We start from the raw sequence: 26,142 nt of genomic DNA, 5'->3' as shown, positions 1-26,142 counted from the left end.
CTTTGCACTGCCAGACAAAAAGAGATCATGATGACCGCTTCTTATTCCTGGAAATGTAAGTAAAATTATTCTAAAATGCCTATCCCAGTCTAGCCCAAAGTACATTCAAAGCTGTTGTTGAGCCAACACATTATAGTTATTTATTTCCTTATTTACACCAACTTTATGCATATAGAATAAATATATATATAAAAAAACAAGTGCTTAGCTGGAAAAACAACCTATTCAAAGAGCAAAATACAGAACAAGTTCATGGCTTATTTAATCTTATGGCTTTGAATAGAGAGTGGGGGTCACCTGTCTGCACAATCACTCATTGGATGATTAAGGCTTGATAGAAGCTCCTGTCTGCCCGATTTAGCCTTTAATCAAACAGCTGCCATCTCAGGATCTCTGATTAAACAAAAGAGATAATGGCGTCTGCTGTGAAATGAGAGGAGTTTTTCTATGAAGTATCACAGAAACAAAGCATATGCAATAAAGTAGAAATTACAACCCTATTAAAAGACAAATCTAAGACTTCATACTGGTTCATTTTTGCACCAGCAATGAGGAGATTCCATCCCTTTTTATTTAATAACCTTCCTGACGCAAATCTAAATAAGCCAGACAGTGACTCTCTGTGTCCATTTAAAGTGTTTTTTTCAGTTGTTTTAGATCATACAAAAGCCTGAAAAAAAGACACATAACATTTATATATAACATTGCATGATGTGTTTCTTGTATGATATCATTGTATTGTACTATATCATGTGTACACATGCCTGTAGTGTCCTGTTCAGTGGATTTGAATGTGCTGTTCCACACTTCCTGAAGGGGGTTAGTCAATTATTCATCAGCACTTCTTCAAAAAATTAATCAACTTGATATAACTCCAAGAACAGAAGTTGAACTTTCAACTTCACAATCAAACCCATTTGGATTTTGGTAAACACCATTTAACTTCAACCTCGCCTTTTTTGGGAACAGAAAAAGAGAGGAAAAAAGAATGCCTCTCGTCAGTCACTGCCTGACATAAAAAGGCTGTGCTCTGGGGACGCACGTACCAATTAGAAGGCATTAAAAAGTAACTACCAAGGCTCAAGGTAAGAAGAGCTGGTACACTTGTAGTTCTGACATATTTTACAGCAGCACCATTGCTTGGTGTGTGTGGCCTATTGGTATTAACTAATCAAACTGCAACATGACCGAATCAAACCAGAATATCAAAGATAGCTATCAAAACATTTTGTGAATAGTTGATTTTAGGTTGATCTCCACATTTTACACTGATACTCTCCAAACGCTGATAATTATAAAGGTTCTCAGCAGAGTTTGAATAGTTTGTACTGCCTTTCTTTGGGTCATTCTAAAGTTTTAATACTCTCAAAGAAATGTGAGATCATCTTTGCACTTCTTTCTATGTATAAACTGAGAAGGTTTTATGACCGAGTCTGACGTTAGGAGTTAATAAATGTTATACGTATTAAGTGACATAAATGAGGTCCAGACCAATAATTGCTTTCTGCTGCATGCAATTGCAAATACCTTCAAAGCAATCCAGAGCTATTGCAAATATGTTAACATATCTGAGCTACCTCTCTTTTTCTACAGTAAGTAAAAGGCTTATTAGCATAGCAGGCATTTTGGGGCACAGTGTTATGTGCCCCCCAATTAATTCATGTTTGCAGGGACAGAAAGTTATGTGCTTCAATGTGATGATTGCGAGAAAAATAAATAAATAAACAAATGTCTTTTTTCTTCATACAGCTCCACCATGGTGCACAGAGTAGCAGTGATCGGGGCAGGTCCCTCTGGTCTGGCCAGCATCAAGGCCTGTCCGGATGAGGGCATGGTGCCAACCTGTTTTGAATGCACAATCCACTTGGGTGGACTGTGGAGGTTCAAGGCAGGTCATCGCTCCAGAAAAAGTGCTGTCAACAATTTAGTTTTTAATCCTCAGAACTGTTCAAGTCATTCTGTTTCTTCTCTCCTGTTTTCTGCCATCTCAAACATTTTTTGCAGGAAGTGTCAGAGCCCAACAGGGCCAGTATCTACCATTCGCTCACAATTAATGCATCCAAGGAGATGATGTGCTACAGTGACTTCCCCATCCCTGCCGATTATCCCAACTACATGCATCACTCGAAAATCCTGAAACACCTAAAGCTGTATGCAGAGCACTTTCAAGCACATTTGCTTCAAGGTAACGAAATCTAGTGAACAGAAAGAAGCAAATGGTTCATTCACAGCAGTTTAAAACAATATCTACAAACTAATCTGCTGTATTGTGTATTTTAGACCTCAGTGAAGAGTGTCAGACAGAGACCAGACTTTTCTCGCACTGGTCAATGGGAAGTGGTGACTGAGAACAGAGATGGACAGGAGCAGAGGCATGTCTTTGATGCAGTAATCTGCTGCTCTGGTCACTACACCTACCCTAACCTGCCGCTCAAAGACTTCCCAGGTACAGACACGTTCAATGTAAATGTTACCCAGGCTTGCATTCAAACAAGTCTGACTGTTAAATTCTAAGCTGATTAGTGACATTAATGGATCACATTGTTCGTTTTCAAAGTCTGAAGAGATTGTTCTGCTGTGTTGCAGGAATTGATACATTTGAAGGGAAATACTTTCACAGCTGGGACTACAAAGGACCTGAAGACATGCACGGGAAGAGAGTTGTGGTCATCGGCATCGGTAACTCAGGAGGTGACATCGCTGTGGAGAGCAGCAGAGTGGCAGAGCAGGTTGCGTCTTGTCTGATTGTTCTTGTCCTCCGTTGATATAAGACACTGATTGAAGATCATTCATGTATGTTGATTGTCTGCCTCTTGCTCTCCTTCTATAGGTGTATCTGAGTGGTGTACCACTCGTCGTGGTTCTTGGGTCATCCGACAGGTTTCTGACAACGGCCTGCCAGTGGACATGAAGTACAACACGCGCTTTGTCCACATCTTGTTCCAGCTGTTGCCAATGAGCATCCTCAACTGGATTGGTGAGAAGAAACTCAACGCCATGTACGACCACACCATGTATGCCCTCAAACCCAAACATGGGTAGGTGCTTCTAGGACTACAGAGATCATTTCTCTGCATGAAGTCTGACCTTATATTTTTATCTATCTGAGCAGGTAATGAAGTCAATTACATTTAAGATTTACAACTTTCAAAATAAGTAAAGTGTTTCCAATCTGTCGACGTGTTATTCACTCTCTCTCCATCAAACAGTCTTAATCTCTACCTTGTTCTGCCTCCTTATCAGATTCTTCAATCAGATGCCGGTGCTGAACGATGATCTGCCTTTCAGGATTCTGTCTGGGTCGGTCATTATCAAACCAAATGTGAAGGAAATCCGTGGTTCCACCATGGTGTTTGATGATGGCAGCACTGTGGAGAAGGTCAGAGAAGATTGTTCCCAAGGATACCTTCAAGGATATTTCTTAACATTTCTTGATATTACTTAGATTAATCTCTAAATTGTCTCTTCCCTCTGACAGGTGGATACAATTGTGTTCGCCACAGGTTACAACTATGGTTTTCCGTATTTTTCCGAGCAATGCTACATACAAGTCTGGACACCGCATTGGTCTGTACAAGCATGTTTTTCCTCCCAACATAGAGCATCCCACTCTGGCTGTCGTGGGTTTCATCCATGGGTTTGGAGCCATCAATATCCTGGCGGAGATGCAGGCACGCTGGGCCACGCGTGTCTTCAAAGGTGATGCTGCATGCTGCTCTTATTTGTTTTATTGGTAATATTTTATTCATTTATAAGTTGTTCTTACACACTTCATTTTTTTTTTCAATTGATGTACTCTTTTTTTCATTGTGTTTTATATTGTTGCTGTTGTGCCTTTTGCCTGCTGACTAATTCATTCAACTGGTTATTTTCAAATGAGCTATATAAATAATACTTGATTTGATGTTGACTTTACCACCTTCTGCCTGTTCGGATACTTTCCAGTCATATCAGTCTGTCTTTTTGCTCTTCAGGAATCAAAAAATTGCCCTCCAAAAAGGCAATGATGAAGGCGATTGAGAAGGACACCAAGGACATGGGGAAATCGTAAAGCTTCTAATTTTCCTTCATCTGATATGATAGATAGATAGATAGATAGATAGATAGATAGATAGATAGATAGATAGATAGATAGATAGATAGACTTTATTGATCCCAAGCTGGGAAATTCCGGTGTAGCAGCAGCATTATACACTGAGACAATAACAACACAATGACATAAGAGGAACAACCTAGACATATTAAATATTAAATTACTCATCAGGTGGACACAAAGAAACATTAGCTATAGTTGTGTTTCTCATCACTTCATAAATGTAGGTCATATATTCACTCTCCTTAAGTTGTGGTTTATTCAACATCTGAGGGAAATGTCTAGGTTACGTACTGTAACCCAAGAGCTAAAGGCATAGGTGAAGCCCTCTGCTGGACACTGTTGCAGAGGGCACCCACACAGGATTCACCCATACAGGATTCATCTACTGAAATTTTGCATTTGCTCTCAAAGCAAAGCCTGGAGATCAGCTGAGCGTGGTCAGCATCAAACCCATCTCCTTTGATAGAACATCCCTGAACTGGGGCATTGCATTGCATTGCATGCCCTGTTGCCCCGATGGGACCAATGGATGGGCTGCTCAGTGAGCCCCTGCACCCACATGACATTACACGCTGTCACCTTTGCACCCAACCACAGACTGCGAACTGTCTGCATTAGAACCGTATATTTTTCACCTGGTGACATAAAGCAGCATCAGTTGATCACAGACCCCAGCCCGGTTAGGTGTAGAATCAACCCTTTGGAGCTGGTCATTAAAATAAGGTTGTTGAGGAAAAGATCTGCACACTCTGGTTGCGCAGAAGCTGAAGTGCCTCATCCACACATCTGCTGAAAGAGCCTGTGCAACCTCAATGTGAAGATATGCATTATTCAGGTCAATGGTGGTGAGCCAATCACCCGGTTTAACCAGTTCCAGCAACTGCTTGACAGTTAACATGCAAACAATATGCATGGTGATGTGCTGGTTTAAAATGCAGCGATGCAAATTGTGTCTAAGTTCCCATCTTCTTGGGGACCAGGAGGTTTGCGGAGAGGAGCATCACAGCAAAGTGTTGAAAATTGCACCCACCAGTACTCGTATCTGATCTGGGTTAGCACTCTGCAGTCCTCAGCCACCACTCAAAAAGAGACGATGTGGTTTAGCGGTCGAGATTAGACAGCGGTACAACAGATAATGAATTCTTTAAGTGGCAGCTCCACAGGAGAAAACAAATCCAAGAGCAAACTAACTGTAGCCAGCACATGTCTTCATGTACTGTGACCCACATTCTTGGTAGCCCTGATTGGCCAGCTTTGCACATTCAAATTTTCTGTGGGGGAGTGCTCTACTTATAGCGTCCAGTAGAGGGCAGGGCCTGTGTAAGATAGAACTGGCTCTTTAGCTGCTGAAAGCTCCACTATGTTCACTAGCTGGTTGCTAAATGAGAAATAAGAGCTTATTTGATTCCCACATTCAGTTTTGATTAATCCTCTCCACAGCTTTGTTACGTCAAAGTTGGCACCCCTGCAGGTGGACTATGTTACCTACATGGATGACGTTGCAGGAGAGATCGGGGTGCGTCCAAGTCTCCTCTGGCTCTTTTTCACAAACTACCCACTTTTTAAGAAGGTTCTGTGGGAGCCTGCCACATCTTACCAGTACCGGTTGATGGGACCAGGGAAGTGGGAGGGAGCCCGCAGAGCGATCTTCACCCAGTTTGACCGTGTGAACCAGCCCTTAAAAACCAGACAGGTCTAAGATGAACACTGTAATGTTTAATGTATAGTGAATAACTGAATGTATGAAGAACGACTGTCTGACCATTGAGTACACCTCAACATAAACTTTTCCCTCCTGTCTCCTCCAGCTGAGGGAATACGACGCCTCCATCACTGGCCGCCTGTTTAAGTTGAGCCTGACCGTCATGGCTGGAGCAGCTTCCATCTACTACATCCATGTGCGCAACCCAACCACCATCCCAAACCTTCTGTCCACGCTCCGCCCACAAACGATCTAAAGAAGCTCCACCAAAAAACTAAACAAAAACCATATCTACTGTTTCTAGAAATCAAATTAAAGCCGAGCTGAAACAGAGAGGGAGTGACATTTGTGGATTGTTAAGGTCAAGGACAGCTAAGATTACCAGGTGTATTTACAGTCACCATGAGCATAGTGTTTTTCCTGCCTGAATAAACCAATGTGTTGGACATCTCACCTGAGTGTCATTTTGCTTTCAGCTTTTTTGAAACTTTAACAATATACTAGAGTAGTTGGGAAGTGGGCATATATGAGATAAAAAAAAAATAAGACTTAATCAAGGTAAAGTCTTAAATCTAAAGTGGACAATACAAATTAGAACTTTATGATATCTATTTGCACATTACGACAGGCTGAAAACACTTTTGAGGGTGTGCAGACCTACCCTTACAAACTATTAAGCAAAGTTAATAAAAGGTTTATCAGTAAATTCAGCTGTACACGCACTTCAACATACATACAGAAATACCAAAAAGAACCCAATTTATTTTATTGCAACCTTGATAAATTCAGTGCCATAACAAGAAACACACACACACACACACACACACACACACACACACACACACACACACACACACACACACACACACACACACACACACACACACACACACACACACACACAAACACACAAAATAAAACACTAAAAGGCTCAGATGGCTTAATTTGCGAAAACATCTGGATTCCTGGTTTTACACCAGCTTACATAAAGCTGAACACAAGCTTGTGATCGCTGATGGTTTCTGAGTTAAAACAATGCTACGAGGCCACCAGATGGTGTCGTTCACCAGCTTATTCACACCAACTATGGACTTTGTGGTTTACTCACCCAAATTCACTTCTTTAGGAGCATTTTCTTCAAAATCAACCAACCAACACTGAAGTGTTACTCTTATTTAGAAAATATTAAGTACATGTTTTATGTCTGTTTTTTGAGTGAAACACAAGACAGAAAGACAAGAGTTTGTTCCTTCTAAAAAGTTTGTTTTCCACAGGTGTGTCACAATCCACTCTTCAATCCTTCACTCCATGTTAATGCGGTCAGACTGCACTGAGATTAGCATCAAAACACTCCCCTTTGCAAAAAATGAACTATTAGACCACATAGAAAGTTACTAAATTAATTTAACGAGAGCTTCTTCATCTTTTTGTCACCATATCTATGAAAGTTCCCCAATTATTTAATTTCAGAGTTACTGAGTGAACATCATAACTCACAGCACCTGCTATGACTCTGGAGTGGTCATTAGAAGAAAGAGACCATTTCAATCCAGATATCTTTCAAAGGAGGGAAGCAGAATAAAATAAAACTCTTGAAGTGATTAAGATGAAGATTGTGATCAAATTAAACTCAGATGTTCTCTGCTAATGTGCAACAGAGTGGAGTACAGCACCAAGAAGAAGTAGAACTTGTTCTTGAGGATACTCAGAGAGAATAAGCAGGACTTTTTTGGAATAAATAGTAGGACCAGCCAATTTCCTGCTTAACTAGATTGGCAACACCACACCAGAGGAGGATTGTGAGTACCATGCAGACTTTGGAAAGGATTTAAATCATCGAGCCATGGTGGTTGAACACGAAACCATTTTAAGATTTCTGTAATACAGGAGGAAAGAAAATCGGGGGGCAGAGTCTGTGACTGACACACTACCCTTCTCCCCAGTAAACAGCCAACTCAGTCCAAACAGTTAATGATTAATTACATAAGTTCTGGTCTCCTCAAGGTTTCTGCCTGTTATGAGTTACATGTTTTTTTTACTGCCATTTTCACGAAGTGATTAGGAGTGTGGTCCAGACTTGCTCTGATTTAACTTTTGTTGTGAATTGGTACAATATGAATAAAACTGTCTTGGCTTTTATTTCTTGAGCACATATATTTAATTAAAAGTTTTCCGGCTCACCTGTCAGAGGAGTGCAAACTGCTTAAAACATTGTACAAAGCCACTATTATAAAGTATTTGTTCTCCAAAGTAAAAGGACTAAAGTAGAATTCATGACTTCAAAATATTCTCAGACTTTTTGGGCTTTTGCTTCAATTGCATTTTTGGACATTGAAGGTCTGTAATCTGTGTCTATTGCAATGTCTATATTGCAACATGTGGACATCATTTTGGACCCTATATTGTAGACGCTACATACTGTTTATGGTGTTATTGTGGTTAACCTGTAAACCAGGAGTCCTTGAGGAAAATCTTGCACCTGTCCAGAATCTGAGCTGGAACAGTCTCATTTTTAGAAATGAGCACCGCTGTTATCACAGCCCCACCCAATACTAGCAGCAATGGAGAGAAGAGGACGGACGACCGGCTCTCTGGTTCTGGTACTGCTCTGGTTCTGAAAGGCTGAGTCACCCGATCCCACTGAGTGAGGATGGCCTGACGGGCTCCGGCCCACTGTCCAGGCCCAGTCAGACGGTACTGATAAGGAGTGCAGGGACCAAAGGCGACCTTCACCCAGAGCACTGGATCTCGCAGCATTAGCCTCAGGAGGTTTGGTCGAACACCTATCTGTGATTGGAAGTCTGTCATGATGCTTGTGTCTCATACATAGTGGAGTAACACAGTTTGATGTACAGCTGAACTAAACTTACCTCTCCAGCCATGAAATCTAGGTAAGACATGTAATCTACATAGAGAGCAGCCTGTCGTGGGCACGGATAGCTGAGAAAACAAAAAATTACATGAGGATCATTTTCAACAAGACATGTTAATCTAAATATATTTTCAAATTTTGCTTTCTACAGTAGGAACATGACTGATGTGCCTTTACCATCTACAGGACATCAGTGTGAGGTAAATGTTTACCTTTTGCTGTTTCTCTTTGTATCACACTCGATAACCTTCAACATTTTCTTCTCAGATGGAAGACGGCTCAGACCTTAAAGGTAAAAACACACCAGCTGATGCATCTCGCTACTTAATGCTTTGTGCATCTGTACGTATACAGTTCATGTACAGCTCAAAAATTATTTACCTGAAAAGACTCTCACAGCCCACCGTGCCTGCATTTCCATAATTGGCTGGATGGGTCCTTTCGTCTGAAAGAGACCCATGACTGCCAGTGTGGGTTTTGATAGAGAAGGAGGAAACAGTCTCCTGAAATTTAAGGAAACAAACAGCCCTTATGAACCAGACTATATTTATTTTAAAAGGCATAACATGCAGGATTTGTCAATTGGGGGCTTTTAATAAACACACCATTTAATGGTAAAGAACGCTGATTGTTTAGTGTCATTCCTACGTCGTCGAGACACTTTGGGATGGCAAAAGCAGACATTGATTTTAAGGAACATCCAGCGTAGTGTGCCTTTATAAATGTCTGAAAATGTCATGTAATTTTGTATTGAAGTGAATGTATTGCAGAATGTAATAATGTGTCCGTCAAAGTATTATTAATGAGTTATGGGAGAAGATTGTTACCGCTCATTTCTACGCATCATAAAGACTGTAAATGGGGAAAAGGCCAACCTGACTGTCTGTATCTAAATCAATCTGATGCTCACTAATTAAACACATTTTAACCCTGGTAAAGTATCGGAATAACAAGTTGTGGTGTTTTGTGGGGGTGATGTGGTAGATTACATCTTAGCTGGGTTCAGTGACTTCCTAAAGTCTCCACTGCTTGTGACAACATGACTGCAAAACGTGACACAATCCGAGTTCTAGCAACAAATTTATAATGAGACAGGCATCCATCTCCTCATCTAACTCATAAGTTATATGTTAAGTTTATACCCTCTTTAAACCAGGGCCTCAGTTTGCATGATATAGGGTTACTTTTTTCCCATAACAGTTATCAGCCCGAGCCAAACAAAACTCTGACCACCTTCAGTAAACTTACTTATACAATGTCAACTCTTTGTCAGGCCCTCCGGACAGAGCTGGAGGCAGGAATGGGAAGCTTGCTTTATAACCTGTACAGAAGACCACAGCGTCAATGTTCTCCTCTACGGTGCCATCTTCAAAGACGACCCCGGAGTCCCTGAAGGCTCTCAGATTGGGTTTCATCACAAGCGCTCCTTGAAGGATTTGATCAGGCAGGTCACAATTGACCAAAGGCCTCCTGTCCAAAAGTCTGGGGAAAGACAGGAAATGATAGCAGTCAACTAGACCTGGTGTGCTACGAAGAGATGACACCAGTGTATTAGCCGGAAGAGCAAACATCAATAATGCATGAAGTTTTATATGATTAACATCACAACATTACATTTGAAATATAAACATTGTCTGCAAGTAAGGGCACAACAGCCAATTGATCTGGTTGCTGAATAAGACATTACCATTCAACCTCAGGAGACATATGCTCATGTTCAGGTGTTCCCCCTCTGACTGAAACACTCTGTTTCAGTTCCTGTCTCTCCTGCTAGTATTGCTGCACACTCTTACATAAGAACAGGTTTTACGATTTCAATTGAGAGCAGTTGACAAGTAGACTAAACGTTAATTTTTTTAATTGTTTAGTGAAACCCTAACCCTCACACTTGACCAAAGGATACATGACTAGTGTGGCACACGTTCTGCGGCCAAGGCTTTGGTTAAGGGCATAAAAAGGAGCAACCTACATGGGGAAAGTCCGTTATACTGTAAACAGGGGGGGACAGTTGACAGTGTTTATCACTCAACATCAGACTAATCATTTACAGATGACTATGCTGCAACTATAATCTAAGTGGTTGTAAAATATGAACTGGGGCTTTAAAGAAAAATCACGTAGTAGAATAAATGAAACAAACAGTGAAATAAAAATGGTGTATGAATGCTGGTTGTGGCCTGGGATCATAAGGCAGAGAAGAACAGACAGGAATCCAGGTCAGATGATGTCACCTGTGTCTGGGCCGCAGGCCGTACAATCTGTGGTCGTATTTTTGGTTCAGCGATCTCTCTGCCACCCAGTTGACCAAATTGCTGGGAAGAAGCTTCATGAGGATGTTGTTGAGCCTGGTGATCGAGGTCATGTCCAATGGGAGACCATTGTTGGACATCCTGCTGACCACCCAGGCCCCCTGACGAGTGCTGAGAAACGTCTGTCAAGCAACATAAGGGTGAGGAGAAAAGGACTGAAGTTTCATTTTGGCATGAACTCACCCTTTAAGAACAACAACTGATGCATGCATGAATTATCATATTTCAGCCATACATCTTAAGTCCCTCTGTTCTCTGTCAGACAGTAAAGGTTATTTATTCTTCTTCTGTCTTACCTTCTCTGCAGCTCGACTTATCTCTACTGCAATGTCTCCTCCAGAATTGCCAATTCCAACCACCACAACCCTCTTTCCCCTGAATGCATCTGCATCTTTGTAATCCCAGCTGTGCAAACACCTGCCGGAAAACGTTTCATGTCCTGGAGAAAATACAGATGATGCTACAGGTCAAATGAGGAGGAGAGCCTCTCGCAAGAATGCATATATGTGAACTTGAGAGTATGAAAAACATTACATATTTGTTTACAGACCTGGAAACTCTGACAGGGGTAAGATCGGTTGGGTGTAGTGGCCCGAACACACCAGAACTGCATCAAAGACCTGCCTCTCTTCCTTTCCGTCCCTGTTAACGGTCACTATGTCCCACTGACCCGACAGAGAGAAATCCGCCGTTGGTGTGACACTCCTGACTGTGGTCTGAAGCATGCGTGTCCACATTCACACAGACATACACACACATTAATAACTTCGACTTGTAGAGAAGAGACAACGATTGCTCCAGACTGCTTGAACTGGAATCACCTGGAAATGGATGTATTTGAGCAAGTCAAAGTGCTTAGCATAGAGCCTGAAGTACTGCAGCAGCTGGGAGTTGTGCATGTAATTTGGATAATCAGCAGGCATGGGAAAATCACTGAAACACATCATCTCTTTGGAGGTGTTGACCACCAAGGAGCGATAAATGCTGGTTCGCTCCGGCTCAGGGGAGTCCTGTTGATAAAAGAGGAAAAATAGAGCTGATGGATGATTTTACTCTTAAATCGATAGTGATGTGTTAATCATTGTATATATCCTGTATGCAGCATCATAAGACAAATCTTGTACGGGTACCAAGATTAACGTGTTGGATACACTTTGAAATGATGTTCACCTTAAATTTCCACAGGCCACCAATGTCATCACTGCTTTCGAAGCAGACCGGCTCCAGGCCTTCATCAACGCAGATCTTGATTGAGATCAGCCCTGCGCTGCCTGCTCCAACCACCGCCACACGTAGAGCCATTGCCGAGCACTGGTGAGGGAAACAAAGAATCAGAAAGTGTCACGCTTGAAATCAAAACCAAATCCCAATGGCCCCCACGAGGCCTTTGCCCTGAACCTTCACAGGCTTCGCTGAAAACACCCAAGACAGTATTTGATAGAATGTATGTACTTTATGGGCAGTGGCATGCGCACACTTTTTGAAGGGCAGGGGCGAAAAAAAGGGCAATTTAGCGCGCGTTTTGGCTCCCAAGAGGGCAGTGTATCATGTTCTAACCAGCCAAGGGGGCAGTTTAGTGTGTTTTGCCAACCAAGAGGGCACTTGACTGCCCCCCCCCCCCCTTGTGCACATCACTGTTTATGGGTAATCCAAAGAAGAGAATACATTTTATGAGGACACACCAGATCTCAGGAAGTGATTAAGAAAAATGTGAATAAAATATATTGCATATATAATTATGCAATTCACCACATATTTAAGAATGACAACATCTGAAACATCATTTATTTCTTTGAACCGTTTTGGGCTTCCGCTTGGAACCAATTTGTTTAACATTACAACACTATGAACTGTGGGTAATTTCCTCCTCAAAAATGTCAGACGTGGACTGCGAAAGGGCACGCGTGAGCTCAGAGCAGCCAGGAGCCTTTGTGGATTTAACAGTAATGCACCTCAAAGTCTGTGAGTCTATTAGTGTAGACACCTCGACCTGACTTTGGTTAGTTATTTTTTTCAGAAATTATCTGAAAAATTCAGTAAATTGTCTTGACATTATGCCCGTATAGTCTACATTCACAATAAGCTCTGAAAATATTTTCTCAATTTGAAAAAACATCAGTGATCTTTGACAATCCGCTCCATGCTTCCATTTTTTTTTTCATGACACAACTTCCTGCTAGGAACATTTTAACACTTAGGGATGTTCGGAATAACACAACAGCATTCATCAGAATATAAGTGATGGACCAGTGAGGTAACAATTAAGCACAGCAAAGTGTCTCATTAAGTTGTTTGAAACTCATAAGAATATTACTGAAAGTTAGAGGAAGTAAATCAGTTTGGAGGAAGTGTCACTGCATGGCCACAAAAACAGGACCAATTATTATTATGTTGAAAAACAATGCTCTCATTGTTGAGGTTGGAAAAACCGCTCTCACCTTCTCCAGCAAGCTGATTGCAAATCCGGCGCAGCTGCGGTTGAATGTTAAACCGCTTCTTATGGTCACACAAACTCACCCGTGCTTATCACTTGTTTCAGTAAACAGTAACGCGGATATAGGACTCTGAACCTGTCTGGACGTGTAGTGTATCCAAACAGGGGAATGCTCATACTTCAATCGTGAGGGAGGAGACAGAAAGGGCGCAAGGTTTTAAGTAAGTCATGTCAACTTCTTACTTCCATAACAAACCACCCTGAACAAGTTTTAGCTGAACATTTCACAAAAAAAAAATGCTCCACTTGTAATCATTCACAGAAGGAAATCTCAGTGTTGAGTTTGATCACTGCTGTACTGCTGTTAACAGCGCTTATGTCTTAAGAGTGCTAACGCATGTGTGAAAAAAAGCCCTTTTCCCACCTTGAACTGCATTTAATAGTTATTTATTCTGTTTTTAAAAGCTTTGGCTGAACCTGTGAGCAGCCCTGTGTCCTTGAGTGTACTTATACACTCACTTATACTAGAGGAAGTGAGTAAGCTCACGGTTAAAAGATACTTTTTACTTGGTTATTTGTTTCTGATCCTTTTTGGTGTTTAGTTATTTTCTTTCAGAAGCAGATTGCCATATTGTTGGGAGGCAAGGCACCCCCATGGTGATGCACTATAGACTGCTCAATATTATTTGCTGTGAGCTTTGCTGTGTTGCACCTGAGATGACATCTTAGCCTTGACATGTAGTGTATCTCTCCACAAGTGGCCTCAGCTCACTTTTTTTTTAGTTAAGTTTGAGTTGGACTGAATTTTATCTCCTCTTATACACTGACAATTTAATATGATATTGAGGCTTTTTTGTGGGAGTTGAAATACAATAATTGTTTTTGCTCATTAACGTTCCTTTTTCTTCAGCAGCTCCAGTCCCTGCCTGATTATTATTATTATTATTATTATTGTTATTATTGTTATTATTATTACTACTACAATAAAACATTTATTTATGAAACCATGTCTCTGACTCAGTGACGAACCTCTGTCTTACTATCCATTTTTTTTTAGGAACAATATTCAAAATTAAAGTAGTATTTCTTCAGCTTTTTATCAGATTATACTCCTATACATGCAGTTTTTTATGACCACTGAGAGTTGAGTGATGGGCCCGGTTGGGGCCTGGTGTTTCCCTTCAAATGTCTCAATTCCTGCAACAAACCAGAACAATGTCTTCAGACTTTGTGTTACTATGCAGATTAACTCAATTTTCATTGTTAAAATGAAGAAACCATTTCTCTCAAATACTGTTCACAAATCTGTCTAAATCTGTGTTAGTGAGCACTTCTCCTTTGCCGAGATAATCCATCTCACCTCACAGGTGTGGCATATCAAGATGTTGATTAGACAGCATGAATATTGCACAGGTGTGCCTTAGGCTGGCTACAATAGAGGCAGCTCCAAAATGTTCAGTTTTATCACACAGCACAATGCCACAGATGTTGCAAGTTTTGAGGGAGCGTGCAATTGGCATGCTGACTGCAAGAATGTCCACCAGAGCTGTTGCCTGTGAATTGAATGTTAATTTTTCTACCATAAGCCATCTCAGACAATTTGGCAGTACATCCAACCTCACAACCGCAGACCATGTGTATCCACACCAGCCCAGGACCTCCACATCCAGCATGTTCACCTCCAAGATTGTCTGAGACCAGCCACCCGGACAGCTGCTGCAACAACAATCAGTTTGCATAACCGAAGAATTTCAGCACAAACTGTCAGAGACCCTCTCAAGGAAGCTCATCTGCATGCTCGCCGTCCTCATCAGGGTCTCGACCTGACTGCAGTTCGTCGTCTTAACCAACTTGAGTGGGCAAATGCTCACATTCGATGGCGTCTGGCACGTTGGAGAGGTGTTCTCTTCACGGATGAATCCCAGTTTTCACTGTTCAGGGCAGATGGCAGACAGCGTGTGTGTTGCGTCGTTTGGGTGAGCGGTTTGCTGATGTCAACGTTGTGGTTCGAGTGGCCCATGGTGGCGGTGGGGTTATGGTATGGGCAGGCGTATGTTATGGACAACGAACACAGGTGTATTTTATTAATGGCATTTTGAATGCACAGAGATACCGTGACGAGATCCTGAGGCCCACTGTTGTGCCACTCATCCACGACCATCACCTCATGTTGCAGCATGATAATGCACGGCCCCATGTTGCAAGGATCTGTACACAATTCCTGGAAGCTGAAAACATCCCAGTTCTTGCATGGCCAGCATACTCACCAGACATGTCAGCCATTGAGCATGTTTGGGGTGCTCTGGATCGGCGTATAAGACAGCATGTTCCAGTTGAAGAGGAGTGGAACAACATTCCCCAGGCCACAATCAACTACCTGATCAACTCTATGTGAAGGAGATGTGAGCCAAATGGTGGTCACACCAGATACTGACTGGTTTTCAGACCCCCCAATAAAGCAAAACTGCACATTTCAGAGTGGCCTTCTATGTGACCAGCCTAAGGCACACCTGTGCAATAATCATGCTGTCTATTCAGCATCTTGATATGCCACACCTGTGAGGTGGGATGGATTATCTCGGCAAAGGAGAAGTGCTCTTTAACAGAGATTTCGACAGATTTGTGAACAATATTTAAGAGAAATGGTTCTTTAGTGTATACAGAAAATGTTTTAGATCTTTGAGTTCAGCTCATGAAAAATGGGAGCAAAAACAAAAGTGTCGTGTTTTATATTTTGTTCAGTGTATAAATGATATGCGCGTATGGTTACGGACAAAGCTTTCTGTCCATATTCGGTGTTCATTACGTCCCTGTGTGACTTCACCTGGGCACAGAGACAACCACTACAGATCAGCTGGGATGAGATTGGAAGGGAATCAAAGGTGAGTTGGACGGTGTTGAAGGAAAAGTGGAGACCTCTGAGCAGCATGGCGGCGCCCTCTAGCGGTTGTATTACTTAAAATCCATGCCATCGTTAAGGACACATGACAGTATGTGGGCAGTGACTGTTTAATCGTTTCGAAAAGGACATGTCTGTTCTTATGTAAGCAAGGGGAGCATGAATTATCCTTAAGTTGCTGATAAGCGAAAGTGGCTGTATAAAACTGTACAAGTGAACAAAAGTGTGATGACCAACTGGCTGCTGCACAGATACTTCAGATCAACTCTTCTCCAGACTGAAAGGAAAGGCAAGCAACTTAACCACCAGACTGTGTCACACATTTTAGGTGGAGTGTGTTGGGTAATTAAATGGGTGGTGTGTAGCTTGGGTGGGATTTTGAATGAATGAATAAATTCTTGCAAGGCTCAGGCTTAACTAATAACCCATGAAGGAAAGAGGCAATCCCTCCTGCACTTGCACTACTTCTGCCAGAGAGCAGCATTAAGTTACCCTTCCTCCACCTTTCAGTTAAAGGTATATTCCGGTGTTGTATCAAGCTCAGTTTCCTCGTCGAGGTTTGTTTCTCCTGGTCCCGCCCCCATCCGAAATGCCCCAAAGGGCGCAGGAAGCGCGCATTCACAAAAAGCTTGCCCCCGAGCTGTTGTGCTCGTACCACAGAGGCACTGTGGAGAGAGCTAAAGTTCAAAACTGACTTTTTTTAACTAGTTTTATCTGAGGATGTTGTATTGTAGACGGGAAATACAAATTTCATGACTGTCAAGTTATATTTTTAAAGTGGGACAACAGCACATATGTTTGTGTTTTTATGTCTTTATTAACACAACCAACTACTGTTATTTCTATTAATGAAAAATATTATATTTGTGAAAGACTTTTCATTTAGAATATTATGAGCTTTTGGAACAAAATGTGCTCATTCATTTATAGCCAAATATAAATCGCTATTTTATCTTAAATCGAGTTCCATTATAGCAGGTAAGGCACATCCTGACACCTTGGAATATTACTTATTGTTACCTTTTTACATGGAACAGAGGGGGAACAGTATCTGACCCTGTTTAAATGGTCAAATTTAATTATATCAGCCTGAAAATCACAGGATTATCTGTTGTGGGGAATGAAGTCAGGAGTGTGAATTTGAAAGATGTGTGAGCCTCCTTTCATACTGAACAGAGGGGGAACAGTATCTGACAGTAATATTCCAAGCTGTCAGGATGCATTCCCCCTGTTTAAATGGTCAAATTTAATGATGTCAGCCTGAAAATCACAGGACTTATCTGTTGTGGGGAAAGAAGTCAGGAGTATGAATTTGAAAGATGTGTGAGTCTCCTTTCATACTGAACAGAGGGGGAACAGTATCTGACAGTAATATTCCAAGGTGTCAGGATGCGTTCCCCCTGTTTAAATGGTCAAATGTAATGATATCAGCCTGAAAATCACAGGACTTATCTGTTGTGGGGAAAGAAGTCAGGAGTATGAATTTGAAAGATGTGCCAGCCTCCTTTCATGCTGAACAGAGGGGGAACAGTATCTGACAGTAATATTCCAAGCTGTCAGGATGCGTTCCCCCTGTTTAAATGGTCAAATGTAATGATATCAGCCTGAAAATCACAGGACTTATTTATCATGGGGAAAGAAGTCAGGAGTGTGAATTTGAAAGATGTGTGAGCCTCCTTTCATGCTGAACAGAGGGGGAACAGTATCTGACAGTAATATTCCAAGCTGTCAGGATGCGTTCCCCCTGTTTAAATGGTCAAGTTTGATGATATCAGCCTGAAAATTACAGGAGTTATCTGTTGTGGGGAAAGAAGTCAGGAATATGAATTTGAAAGATGCGTGAGCCTCCTTTCATACTGAACAGAGGGGGGACAGTATCTGAAAGTAATATTCCAAGGTGTCAGGATGAGCTTTACCTGCTATAATGGAACTGGATTTAAGACAAATATGATGAAATAGCGATTTATATTTGCCAATAAGTGAATGAGCACATTTTGTTCCAAAAGTTCATAATATTCTAAATGAAAAGTCTCTCACAAATATAATATTCTTCATAAATAGAAATAACAGTAGTTGGTTGTGTGAATAAAGGCATAAAACACAAACATATGTGCTGTTGTCCCAGTTTAAAAATATAACTTAACGGTCATGAAATTTGGATTTCACGTCTACAATACAACATCCTAAGATAAATCTTGCTAAAAAAAAGTCAGTTTTAAACCTTAGCTCTCTCCGCAGTGCCTCTGTGGTACGAGCACAACAGCTTGGGGCAAGCTTTTTGTGAACGCTTCGGGGCATTTCGGATGGGGGCGGGACCAGGGGAAACAAACCTCGATGAGGAAACTGAGCTCGATAAAACACCCTGTGAGTCGATTACCGAGTGCAGTAGAGTTCCGCAGCTCAATGATGGTCATTACTGCGGAACTCTACTGCACTTGGTAATCAACTCACAGGGCTTCCCCACAACAAGGAAGGCTTCTCGGGTGGTGAGTTTCGTTTATCTTTCCGACAAATACGGCAACTATGCCTCGAAATATGTGCTGGGACCCTATTTCTAATGTTGCTGAAGTTTGGTGCTGTTCTGAGCATTATTTATGGCTTTTTGATGGCGTTTTTTTTATTTGGACCCATTTACTGCAATGTGTTGTCGTGCGGTTGTTTCTGAGGATGCTAAAACTACGTTAGTAGGAAATGTGCTCATTCATTTATAGGCGTTTACGCTGAAACTCTCGAGAGGGGGTCTAACACAGTTTCACAGTGTGTTAGACCATGGATTAAACTTACATAGGAATATCCCTTTAAATACAAGCTGCACACTGGAGCAATGGAAAAGTGTGGCAAGAGGAGAGATTTAACAAAAGATTTGAATGAGTAAGACTTCATCATAACTGATGCAAAAGTGATTTTCTTAAACAGTTTCAATTCAGGTTAGGTTTAATTCTATGCAGGTTTAAGATCTGATTGATTTTTCAGTGTTCACTATGATTTTGGTTCCTCCAAATCACAGAACTTTTTTATTCGGAACTCATAAAGCAGCAAACTCTGCGTCGCTCTTGAGTTCCGAATAAAGCGACTGAATTTTAACTGCAGTGACAGACCAAATTTAATGTTTTATTAAATAAAAAACAACTCTCAGAAATTCACAAGTTTATTCACAAGATTAGATGATATTTTACTGTACTTGCGACAAACAATTTCTTTGTGTTATATTTGCTAAAATTATCACTATGATCTGACAGTAGAATAAGATACAGGTCAGCTGTGTAAATACTACTGTCTGTGGCTCCATCCAGTGGCTGTAATTTGATTTGCAAGAATTCACCGCTCCTGGCTCAATACAACCAATCAGAGCCAAGGTGAGTACCTGAGAAATGTCAATCACTCTCATGCATACGCTGCTGGCAGCCCCCCTCCCTTGTGCAGCTCATACTGGGCAGTGCCCCTCCCCCGCCAGGTGCGGTGCCTGCTCTTACCTGGTCAGATACTGTCAAGCCCAAACCGAAACAATGGCGGAGAACAGACAACAACAACAGAGCCGAAAGATACCCCACCAAAACAAAAAGTAACAAAATATATGTGCAAAAATGAAGATCTCATTTGTATTGGGATGTGTATAAAGCAACAGCATTTACATTAATAGTGTATGTCAACAATTATATTTATGTACAGAGTGTATGGAACAAGTCTAATTTGCACATCACTGTCCAGGCAGGTACACTTTTATCTTGTCCAACAGTGCAGTGGGATCTTGCAGGAAGGCTGGAAGGCTGTTTCTGTTAACGTAGGCAGCCAAGCCCACAGCAGCAGTCGACAGAATCAGAGGCCACATTAATGATCTCTTGCATTTGGGCTCATCACAGGGCCTGGTCTGCATGGGGCGAGCCACTCTCTCCCACTGGGTGAGGATGGCCTGACGGGCTCCAGCCCACTTTCCTGGCCCCCCGAGACGGAACTGGCATGGTGTGCAGGGACCGAGCATCACATTCAGTCCCAGCTTGGGATCAGTCAGCAGCAGCCACAGGATGTTTGGTCGAACTCCCACCAGCTTTGCTATCTCATCCATGTAGCTTACAAAGTCAATCTGGATGGTGTGTCTTGGACTGGTGACATACCTGAAAAAGAGATCTGAGTTGAACATTACAGACATCAAGATTTGTTTATTTTCAGATCCAAAATAGAATTACAAAGTTGAGTAAATCCAGTGCAGTACCTTTTAGCCATTTCCTTCTGCTTAAATTGGACATCTTTTTGCATGGCAGCCATGGAGGGAAGCTTGATGCAGCCTGTTTGGAAGGACATAATGAAACACAGTGGTTCACCCTCTCAAACACATTATCTATAAGGGGGACTTAGATTTTTTTGGTTTGTTTTTTTAACAAAACCTGTTTTACCTTTAAAGACCCGTGTGGCCCATCTGGCCTGCAACTCAGAGACGGGCATAATGGACCCCAGTGGCTGCACTAGACCAATGATAGCCAGAGTGGGTCGGTCCAGCTCAGGAGGAAACACATACTTGTACAGAGAGGCTTTGTTCTCAGACACTGAGACCACCTGTGATGCCAGGAATGGAAAGGAAAACCTGTAACCTGTGGCAAACACCTGCAAGACAGGAGACTCATCTCAGTGACACACTACTAGCCGACAAGTCTATGACAGTGATTTGAGGACAGATTATCACACAGACTGTTATTGTAAGTTAATTAGTGGGAATATAAAAAATAACATACCACCAGGTCAACATCCTCCACCACACTTCCATCATCAAACTCCACACTGGACCCCTGAAAACTGCGGATGTTGGGTTTCACCTGAACAGTTCCAGACAGGATGCGGTTGGGAAGCTCATCATTCAGTGTGGGATGTTGGTTGAACAACCTGAGATTTATATTTTTAATTTTGTTCGGTCACTGCAATTTCATCAATACATGTAAAGCACCATTAATTACATACATAGAATGAACACGTTTATAATGTTGTGCTACAGAAACATATAGTCTGTCCTTTGTCATGTCAGGAGGTAATGCCATGAGGTCTGTCCATTGCATGAATTATTGTCATGTCCATCTGCACATTATATCAAAAGATAAATGGTATGTTAACATTTTTGGCTCAAAAGCAATGCTGGTGAGAAGCTCACTGATTTTGACGAAATGAAGAGGGTTCATCGTCTGATGAGCATGAATGTGGTCAGCAAATTTTATGAAACTACGCCCCTCCAGCACCCTCATATTTATAGGACCATGAAAAGTAAATGGAGACGGATTTTGACACTGCACTGTGCATCACCAAATGTCGGATATTTGGGAACTTTTTATAAATTTCATTGGGAATAAGTTTGGTCCTGTTTTCTTTTATTTGCTGTGTAGGGCTCAAATTTATTGTGCTCAATTTTATTTAGTATTTTTATTTATTCAGCTATTTGGTTTCCATACTGGTGCCATTATTTGTTGTATGATAAAAAAATATCCTGTTTGAAATTTTTAAATAAATCTTGTAATAAGGAAACATACAGTGTTTATTTCATTTAAAGCGGTGTGCTACTGGATGCAATTACACATAATGAGGTTTGGACCTTTTCTTGGAGGACATTTTAGAAACTGGACCAGTTCTAATTTGAATTGAAGACTGTTGATCTATTCGTCAACAATGTCCTCAGCCTTAACCCAAGTGGACTCTTATGTGTGTGTGCTGCCACTTCAGCTTTGACTGTGTTGATAGGAGGGTCAACCACGTTGGTGCAGATTTAAGCCATGCAGCTGTTTTTCCTCATACAGTGTTTGAAAACCTCTGCTTATCCTGGCGGCAGCTCAAAGGAGATGTCAAGGGGGCAGCAGAGTTCTTTAGACCCAATGTCTGGGGACTGTGAATACAGCAAATGTCGCACCTTGTTGTAATCTCTGGACTAAAGTGTGGACTGAGTCAAACACTATGCCATTGGCAGCACAGAACCAAATTCTTCTGACCAAGCTATACTCTAACTGTAATTGTACAGATATAAATACAGTACCTGTGCTTTGGCTTTAGATTGTACAGGGCATGGTCGAATCTTTGGTTGAGTTTTCTCTCTGCCAGACCACAGACAACACCAAACGGAAGGACACTCTGCAGAAAAGTCAGCACCCTGTTGAAAAACAAATCGAGGGGAAACCCACTGTATCCGAGTCTGTCCAGAATCCAGGATCCCCTTCGAGTGCTCAGGTAAAGCTGGACACAGAAGTGAATTCATGTCAATGCATTAAAAAAAATACATATGTGTGTGTATATATGTACAACGTCGGTTATATCACGTGGTGTCTATGTTTTGTGTATATATATATATATATATATATATATATATATATATATATATATATATATGAGAGATAGTGATGGCCCTGGGGTTGGTCCTGCTCGGTCCTCTTTTGGCTATGTGTTTACTTTGTTTCAGGAGGTTGGTGGGAGGAGCTGTGCCAGTGATGCAACACACCTGAGCAGGCTGGGCTCAGGTGGCTATAAATCAGACCTGCAGGATTCTCTCTCTCTCTCTCTCTCTCACATTTTTTTGCATTATTTACAGACTATATGTGGTCTCCCTCTTTTGTCGCATACTGTTGAGCCAGGTTGTGACAATATATATATATATACATATATTATATAATATTATAATAATATAATTCAATTTCCATTTTTTGATTAACTATCTTGGTTCCAGCTTCTAACATGGTTTGTCAGCCAACAGTACAACGTCGGTTATATCACGTGGTGTCTATGTTTTGTTTACAGTATTGTGTTGGTAGTTGCAATTTCTTTTTGGTGGGGGGGCATAAAAATGCTAGTTAGCATTAGCAATCTTTGCTAGTGTAAACTGGTAATCACTTGGGGGGCAGTAGTGTTGTTTTTTACGTCGTGATATTTTCCTAAAATTAGCAAAGTAAAACCAAACTGCGAATGTTTCACATCGTTCTAACCAGACATTAAATAACAATTATTGCTAACTCAACCGCAGAAAATATGCAAAATGCTTCTTCATGTGTCATAATTTGAAGCTTTGGACCAGTGACCAACGCTGTTTGCACAAACCTGCTTGGTGACTCTGCTCAGCTCCACAGCGATGTCTGCTCCAGAGTTTCCTATTCCAACCACTATAGCCTTTTTATTCCTCCACTCCTCGGGACTCTTGTAGTCTCGGCTGTGGAAGTACTTTCCCGTGAAAGTGTCAATGCCTGAAAAAAAGACTTGACTGTGACTGTTGGACAAAGCACCTTTCTAGTCTTACTGCAAAACTTTGATCTGTAGTTTAAGTTGACAACACTATTGGTTGTGGAGCTTTCTGCTGATACAGCATTATATAACCACATCCTTCAGGGTTGCTGGTACAGACTCGTTCATACTGTGTCAAAGGTTGATTTTGTGTATTTAAACTTCATCAGTAGTACCTGGGAAGTCCCGCAGTGGCATGTTGGGGTGGCAGTGATGTCCAATACAGATCATCACAGCATCAAAAATGTGTTTCTCCTTTTTGCCATCCTTGTTCTCCGTCTCAACATCCCACTGGCCTGAGTGAGAAAAATCGGATCTTTGCTTCAGCTGCAAGACTTTGGTCTGAACAACAGAAAGAAAGAAACAGATAGCAGTTTGCTGATAAGAGTACAGAAGCTGAGGTGAGGTGAGGAGAATATTTCTTATACTTGGGTTGTATGGAACTAAACATTTTACATTTAAAGCATCCTTACATTGAACTGTATGTATTTGATGAGCTGAAAGTTGTCGGCGTACATTCGGAAGTAGTCCATGATGAGGGAGTTGTGCATGTAGTTGGGGAAATGTGCAGGAATGGGGAAGTCACTGAAGCACATCATCTCCTTGGAGGAGTTGATGATGACAGAGTGGTAGATGCTGGCCCTGTCTGGCTCTGGATTCTCCTGCAAGAACAGCCAGGAGGTGAGAAAAATAATTACTGTAATTCCCCCAAAAATAAAATAAAAAATAACATCTAGCCTGCACACAGTGTGACCCACCTTAAACCTCCACAGACCACCAATGTCATCGCTGCTTTCGAAGCAGACCGGCTCCAGCCCCTCATCCAGACAGCACTTGATACAGGTCAGACCTGAACTACCTCCTCCAACTATTGCCACTCGACGAGTCATACTTCAGCTCTGTGAACGGTGAAACAGATCACTCTGAATAGTGTTTTATGTGTTCACAAAGAAGATGCATCCGTGGTTGTGCACAGAATAGCTGGCAAAGAGTTTTCCGGGTTTTTGTGTTGATTGGCATACTGGAGTGTAAATGTCTTACATTTTCTCGTTTTGAACCAGAAAAATACTTTTCCGTGCTGCATGCAACTCAACACAGTGCGCAGAGTGTTGTTGAATGTGGTTGTGTCAGTTTATATAGGGGCTTTCCTAAACTGACCCTTGAATCGCTGCAGCAACAGTCAGAGAGTAAAATAAATTAACCTCTGTCCTTGGCGAAGTTGAGTCGGTAAAAAGGTGAGTTATGGAGGCACATGCTGTTCTGTCTGAGTCAATTTACCTTTACCATTTACCAATAATCATAAATCAATGTGACATTGTGTAATATACTTCTAAGTCAAATGATTAAAGTGGTAATTAGACAGTGGTCTAACAGACTATCATGATAAAATAAAATGCTCAAGTGGTGGAAGTGGACATTACACAATTTAAGGATATTTTAGAAACTATGTGTTTTTTTATGGCTTACTGATTAATGAGCTATTGTGAAAGTTACTGTTTTTAAGTGAACTTTACTGGGTTACTTTGACTTTTTTTTTTTTTTTACAATGAAAAGATGTATGATATATCACTGCTCAGTAAAATTCCTTTAGTAGTGAACGTACCAAAAAACAAATCAACAAACAACTATTCTGTCCGTTAAGTGAAGTGGACGCGGTTAGTTTATGTGACTTATGTTTCAATGTTTCTCATAAAAACTTTCATAAGACTTTAAAACAATAAAATGTCTATCTAATAACAAATATAGTTTGAGACTGTGGCAACTAGCGGCCAATAGATGATTGGATTTTAATTTTACTTACATCAATCGCAGACACGTGGTACTTGATAACAGATCTTGAAGGAGCCTGTGTGACAGAACCAGAGCCTGATGTGAATCCCAAAGTATGACAACCTTTTGTAGCTCCCAAAGAGCCACAGCCTGCAGTCACCTCCCAAACAAGGCCTGGAGTGACTCCAGAGCAAACATTGCCTTCTGTGACACCAGAAACAGGGCTGTGACCAGCTGATGCAAGCTGATGTTAAAACTGGGATGAGGTGGCTGAGGTCTTGAGAAGACCCAACCGATGCCTAAACAAGTATTTTTGTTTCCTAACCTTAAGTTTTTTTTGTTTCCTAAACCTAACCAAGTATTTTATTTGCCTAAAGCAAGGCTGATTTAGAATAAAAGCAAAATAACCAGTCAACTTCAGAACAGGGCACAGAATCCTAGTCTCCTGGCTGAGCTCCTTTACATAACCCATTCAGCTACAACATCCTGCTTCAGATGTTAACTGTGCCAATTATTGGTCGGTCGCAAAGATGGTCCTGAACAATATCAAATGTAATGTTCTAGGAACAACCCCGACATGGTGATTAACCAACCTCAATGAGGTTGAAAGAACTGCTATAAAATCTAATGGCTAAGTCAAACCACCAAATGATGGTCTTTCTAGTTAAGCTCCCCCGGAAGAAGGGCTAAGAGGTAGGGATGCTGATCCTAAACTGGAGAAAGCTCTCAAAACTGTCAAAGAGAAAGAGGTAGAGATGAGCCTAATAGAACATTCTGAGTAAAGGGCTATATCGGCTCAGGCAGACAAGGGCAGGTCTTTG

At 41.4% G+C, this 26,142-nt stretch overlaps 2 protein-coding genes, 1 long non-coding RNA gene and 1 pseudogene across 5 annotated transcripts; 2 read left to right on the top strand and 2 right to left on the bottom strand.

Annotated features, from left to right (window-relative positions):
• Positions 1-1,756: 1,756 nt before the first annotated feature.
• LOC115591444 (dimethylaniline monooxygenase [N-oxide-forming] 5-like) lies at positions 1,757-6,251 on the top strand (annotated as a pseudogene).
• A 397-nt stretch (positions 6,252-6,648) lies between these two features.
• LOC115591439 (dimethylaniline monooxygenase [N-oxide-forming] 5-like) lies at positions 6,649-15,329 on the bottom strand. 3 transcript variants are annotated; one of them, XM_030433478.1, is made up of 11 exons: positions 15,285-15,329; positions 12,150-12,290; positions 11,801-11,989; positions 11,530-11,695; positions 11,276-11,418; positions 10,902-11,101; positions 9,919-10,152; positions 9,052-9,173; positions 8,883-8,955; positions 8,669-8,738; positions 6,649-8,585 (listed from the first exon to the last, which is right to left on the bottom strand). In XM_030433478.1, the coding sequence occupies exons 2-11, from the start codon at positions 12,279-12,281 to the stop codon at positions 8,238-8,240; spliced, it is 1,677 nt and encodes a 558-aa protein (XP_030289338.1). In that variant the 5' UTR covers positions 12,282-12,290; positions 15,285-15,329; the 3' UTR covers positions 6,649-8,237. The 3 variants fall into 3 exon arrangements, with proteins under 3 accessions (XP_030289338.1, XP_030289336.1, XP_030289337.1); XM_030433476.1 differs by lacking the exon at positions 15,285-15,329 and adding an exon at positions 15,031-15,050; XM_030433477.1 differs by lacking the exon at positions 15,285-15,329 and adding an exon at positions 13,418-13,533.
• LOC115591445 (uncharacterized) lies at positions 13,485-21,817 on the top strand. Its single transcript, XR_003985966.1, has 2 exons — positions 13,485-13,634; positions 20,173-21,817. It is a non-coding gene; the product is annotated as an uncharacterized LOC115591445 (long non-coding RNA).
• Positions 19,447-25,444, bottom strand: LOC115591440 (dimethylaniline monooxygenase [N-oxide-forming] 5-like). The gene is made up of 10 exons (XM_030433479.1): positions 25,353-25,444; positions 24,310-24,450; positions 24,025-24,213; positions 23,728-23,893; positions 23,372-23,514; positions 22,320-22,516; positions 21,040-21,187; positions 20,704-20,911; positions 20,523-20,595; positions 19,447-20,424 (listed from the first exon to the last, which is right to left on the bottom strand). Exons 2-10 carry the CDS (start codon positions 24,439-24,441, stop codon positions 20,010-20,012), a joined length of 1,671 nt encoding a protein of 556 aa, XP_030289339.1. The 5' UTR covers positions 24,442-24,450; positions 25,353-25,444; the 3' UTR covers positions 19,447-20,009.
• Between the last annotated feature and the right edge of the window lie 698 nt (positions 25,445-26,142).

This window comes from Sparus aurata, chromosome 11 (assembly GCF_900880675.1).
Source record: "Sparus aurata chromosome 11, fSpaAur1.1, whole genome shotgun sequence".
NCBI classification, from domain to species: Eukaryota; Metazoa; Chordata; class Actinopteri; order Spariformes; family Sparidae; genus Sparus; species Sparus aurata.
The sequence above is the reverse complement of the archived record's forward strand: the minus strand, read 5'-3'. Positions and strand labels throughout refer to the sequence as shown.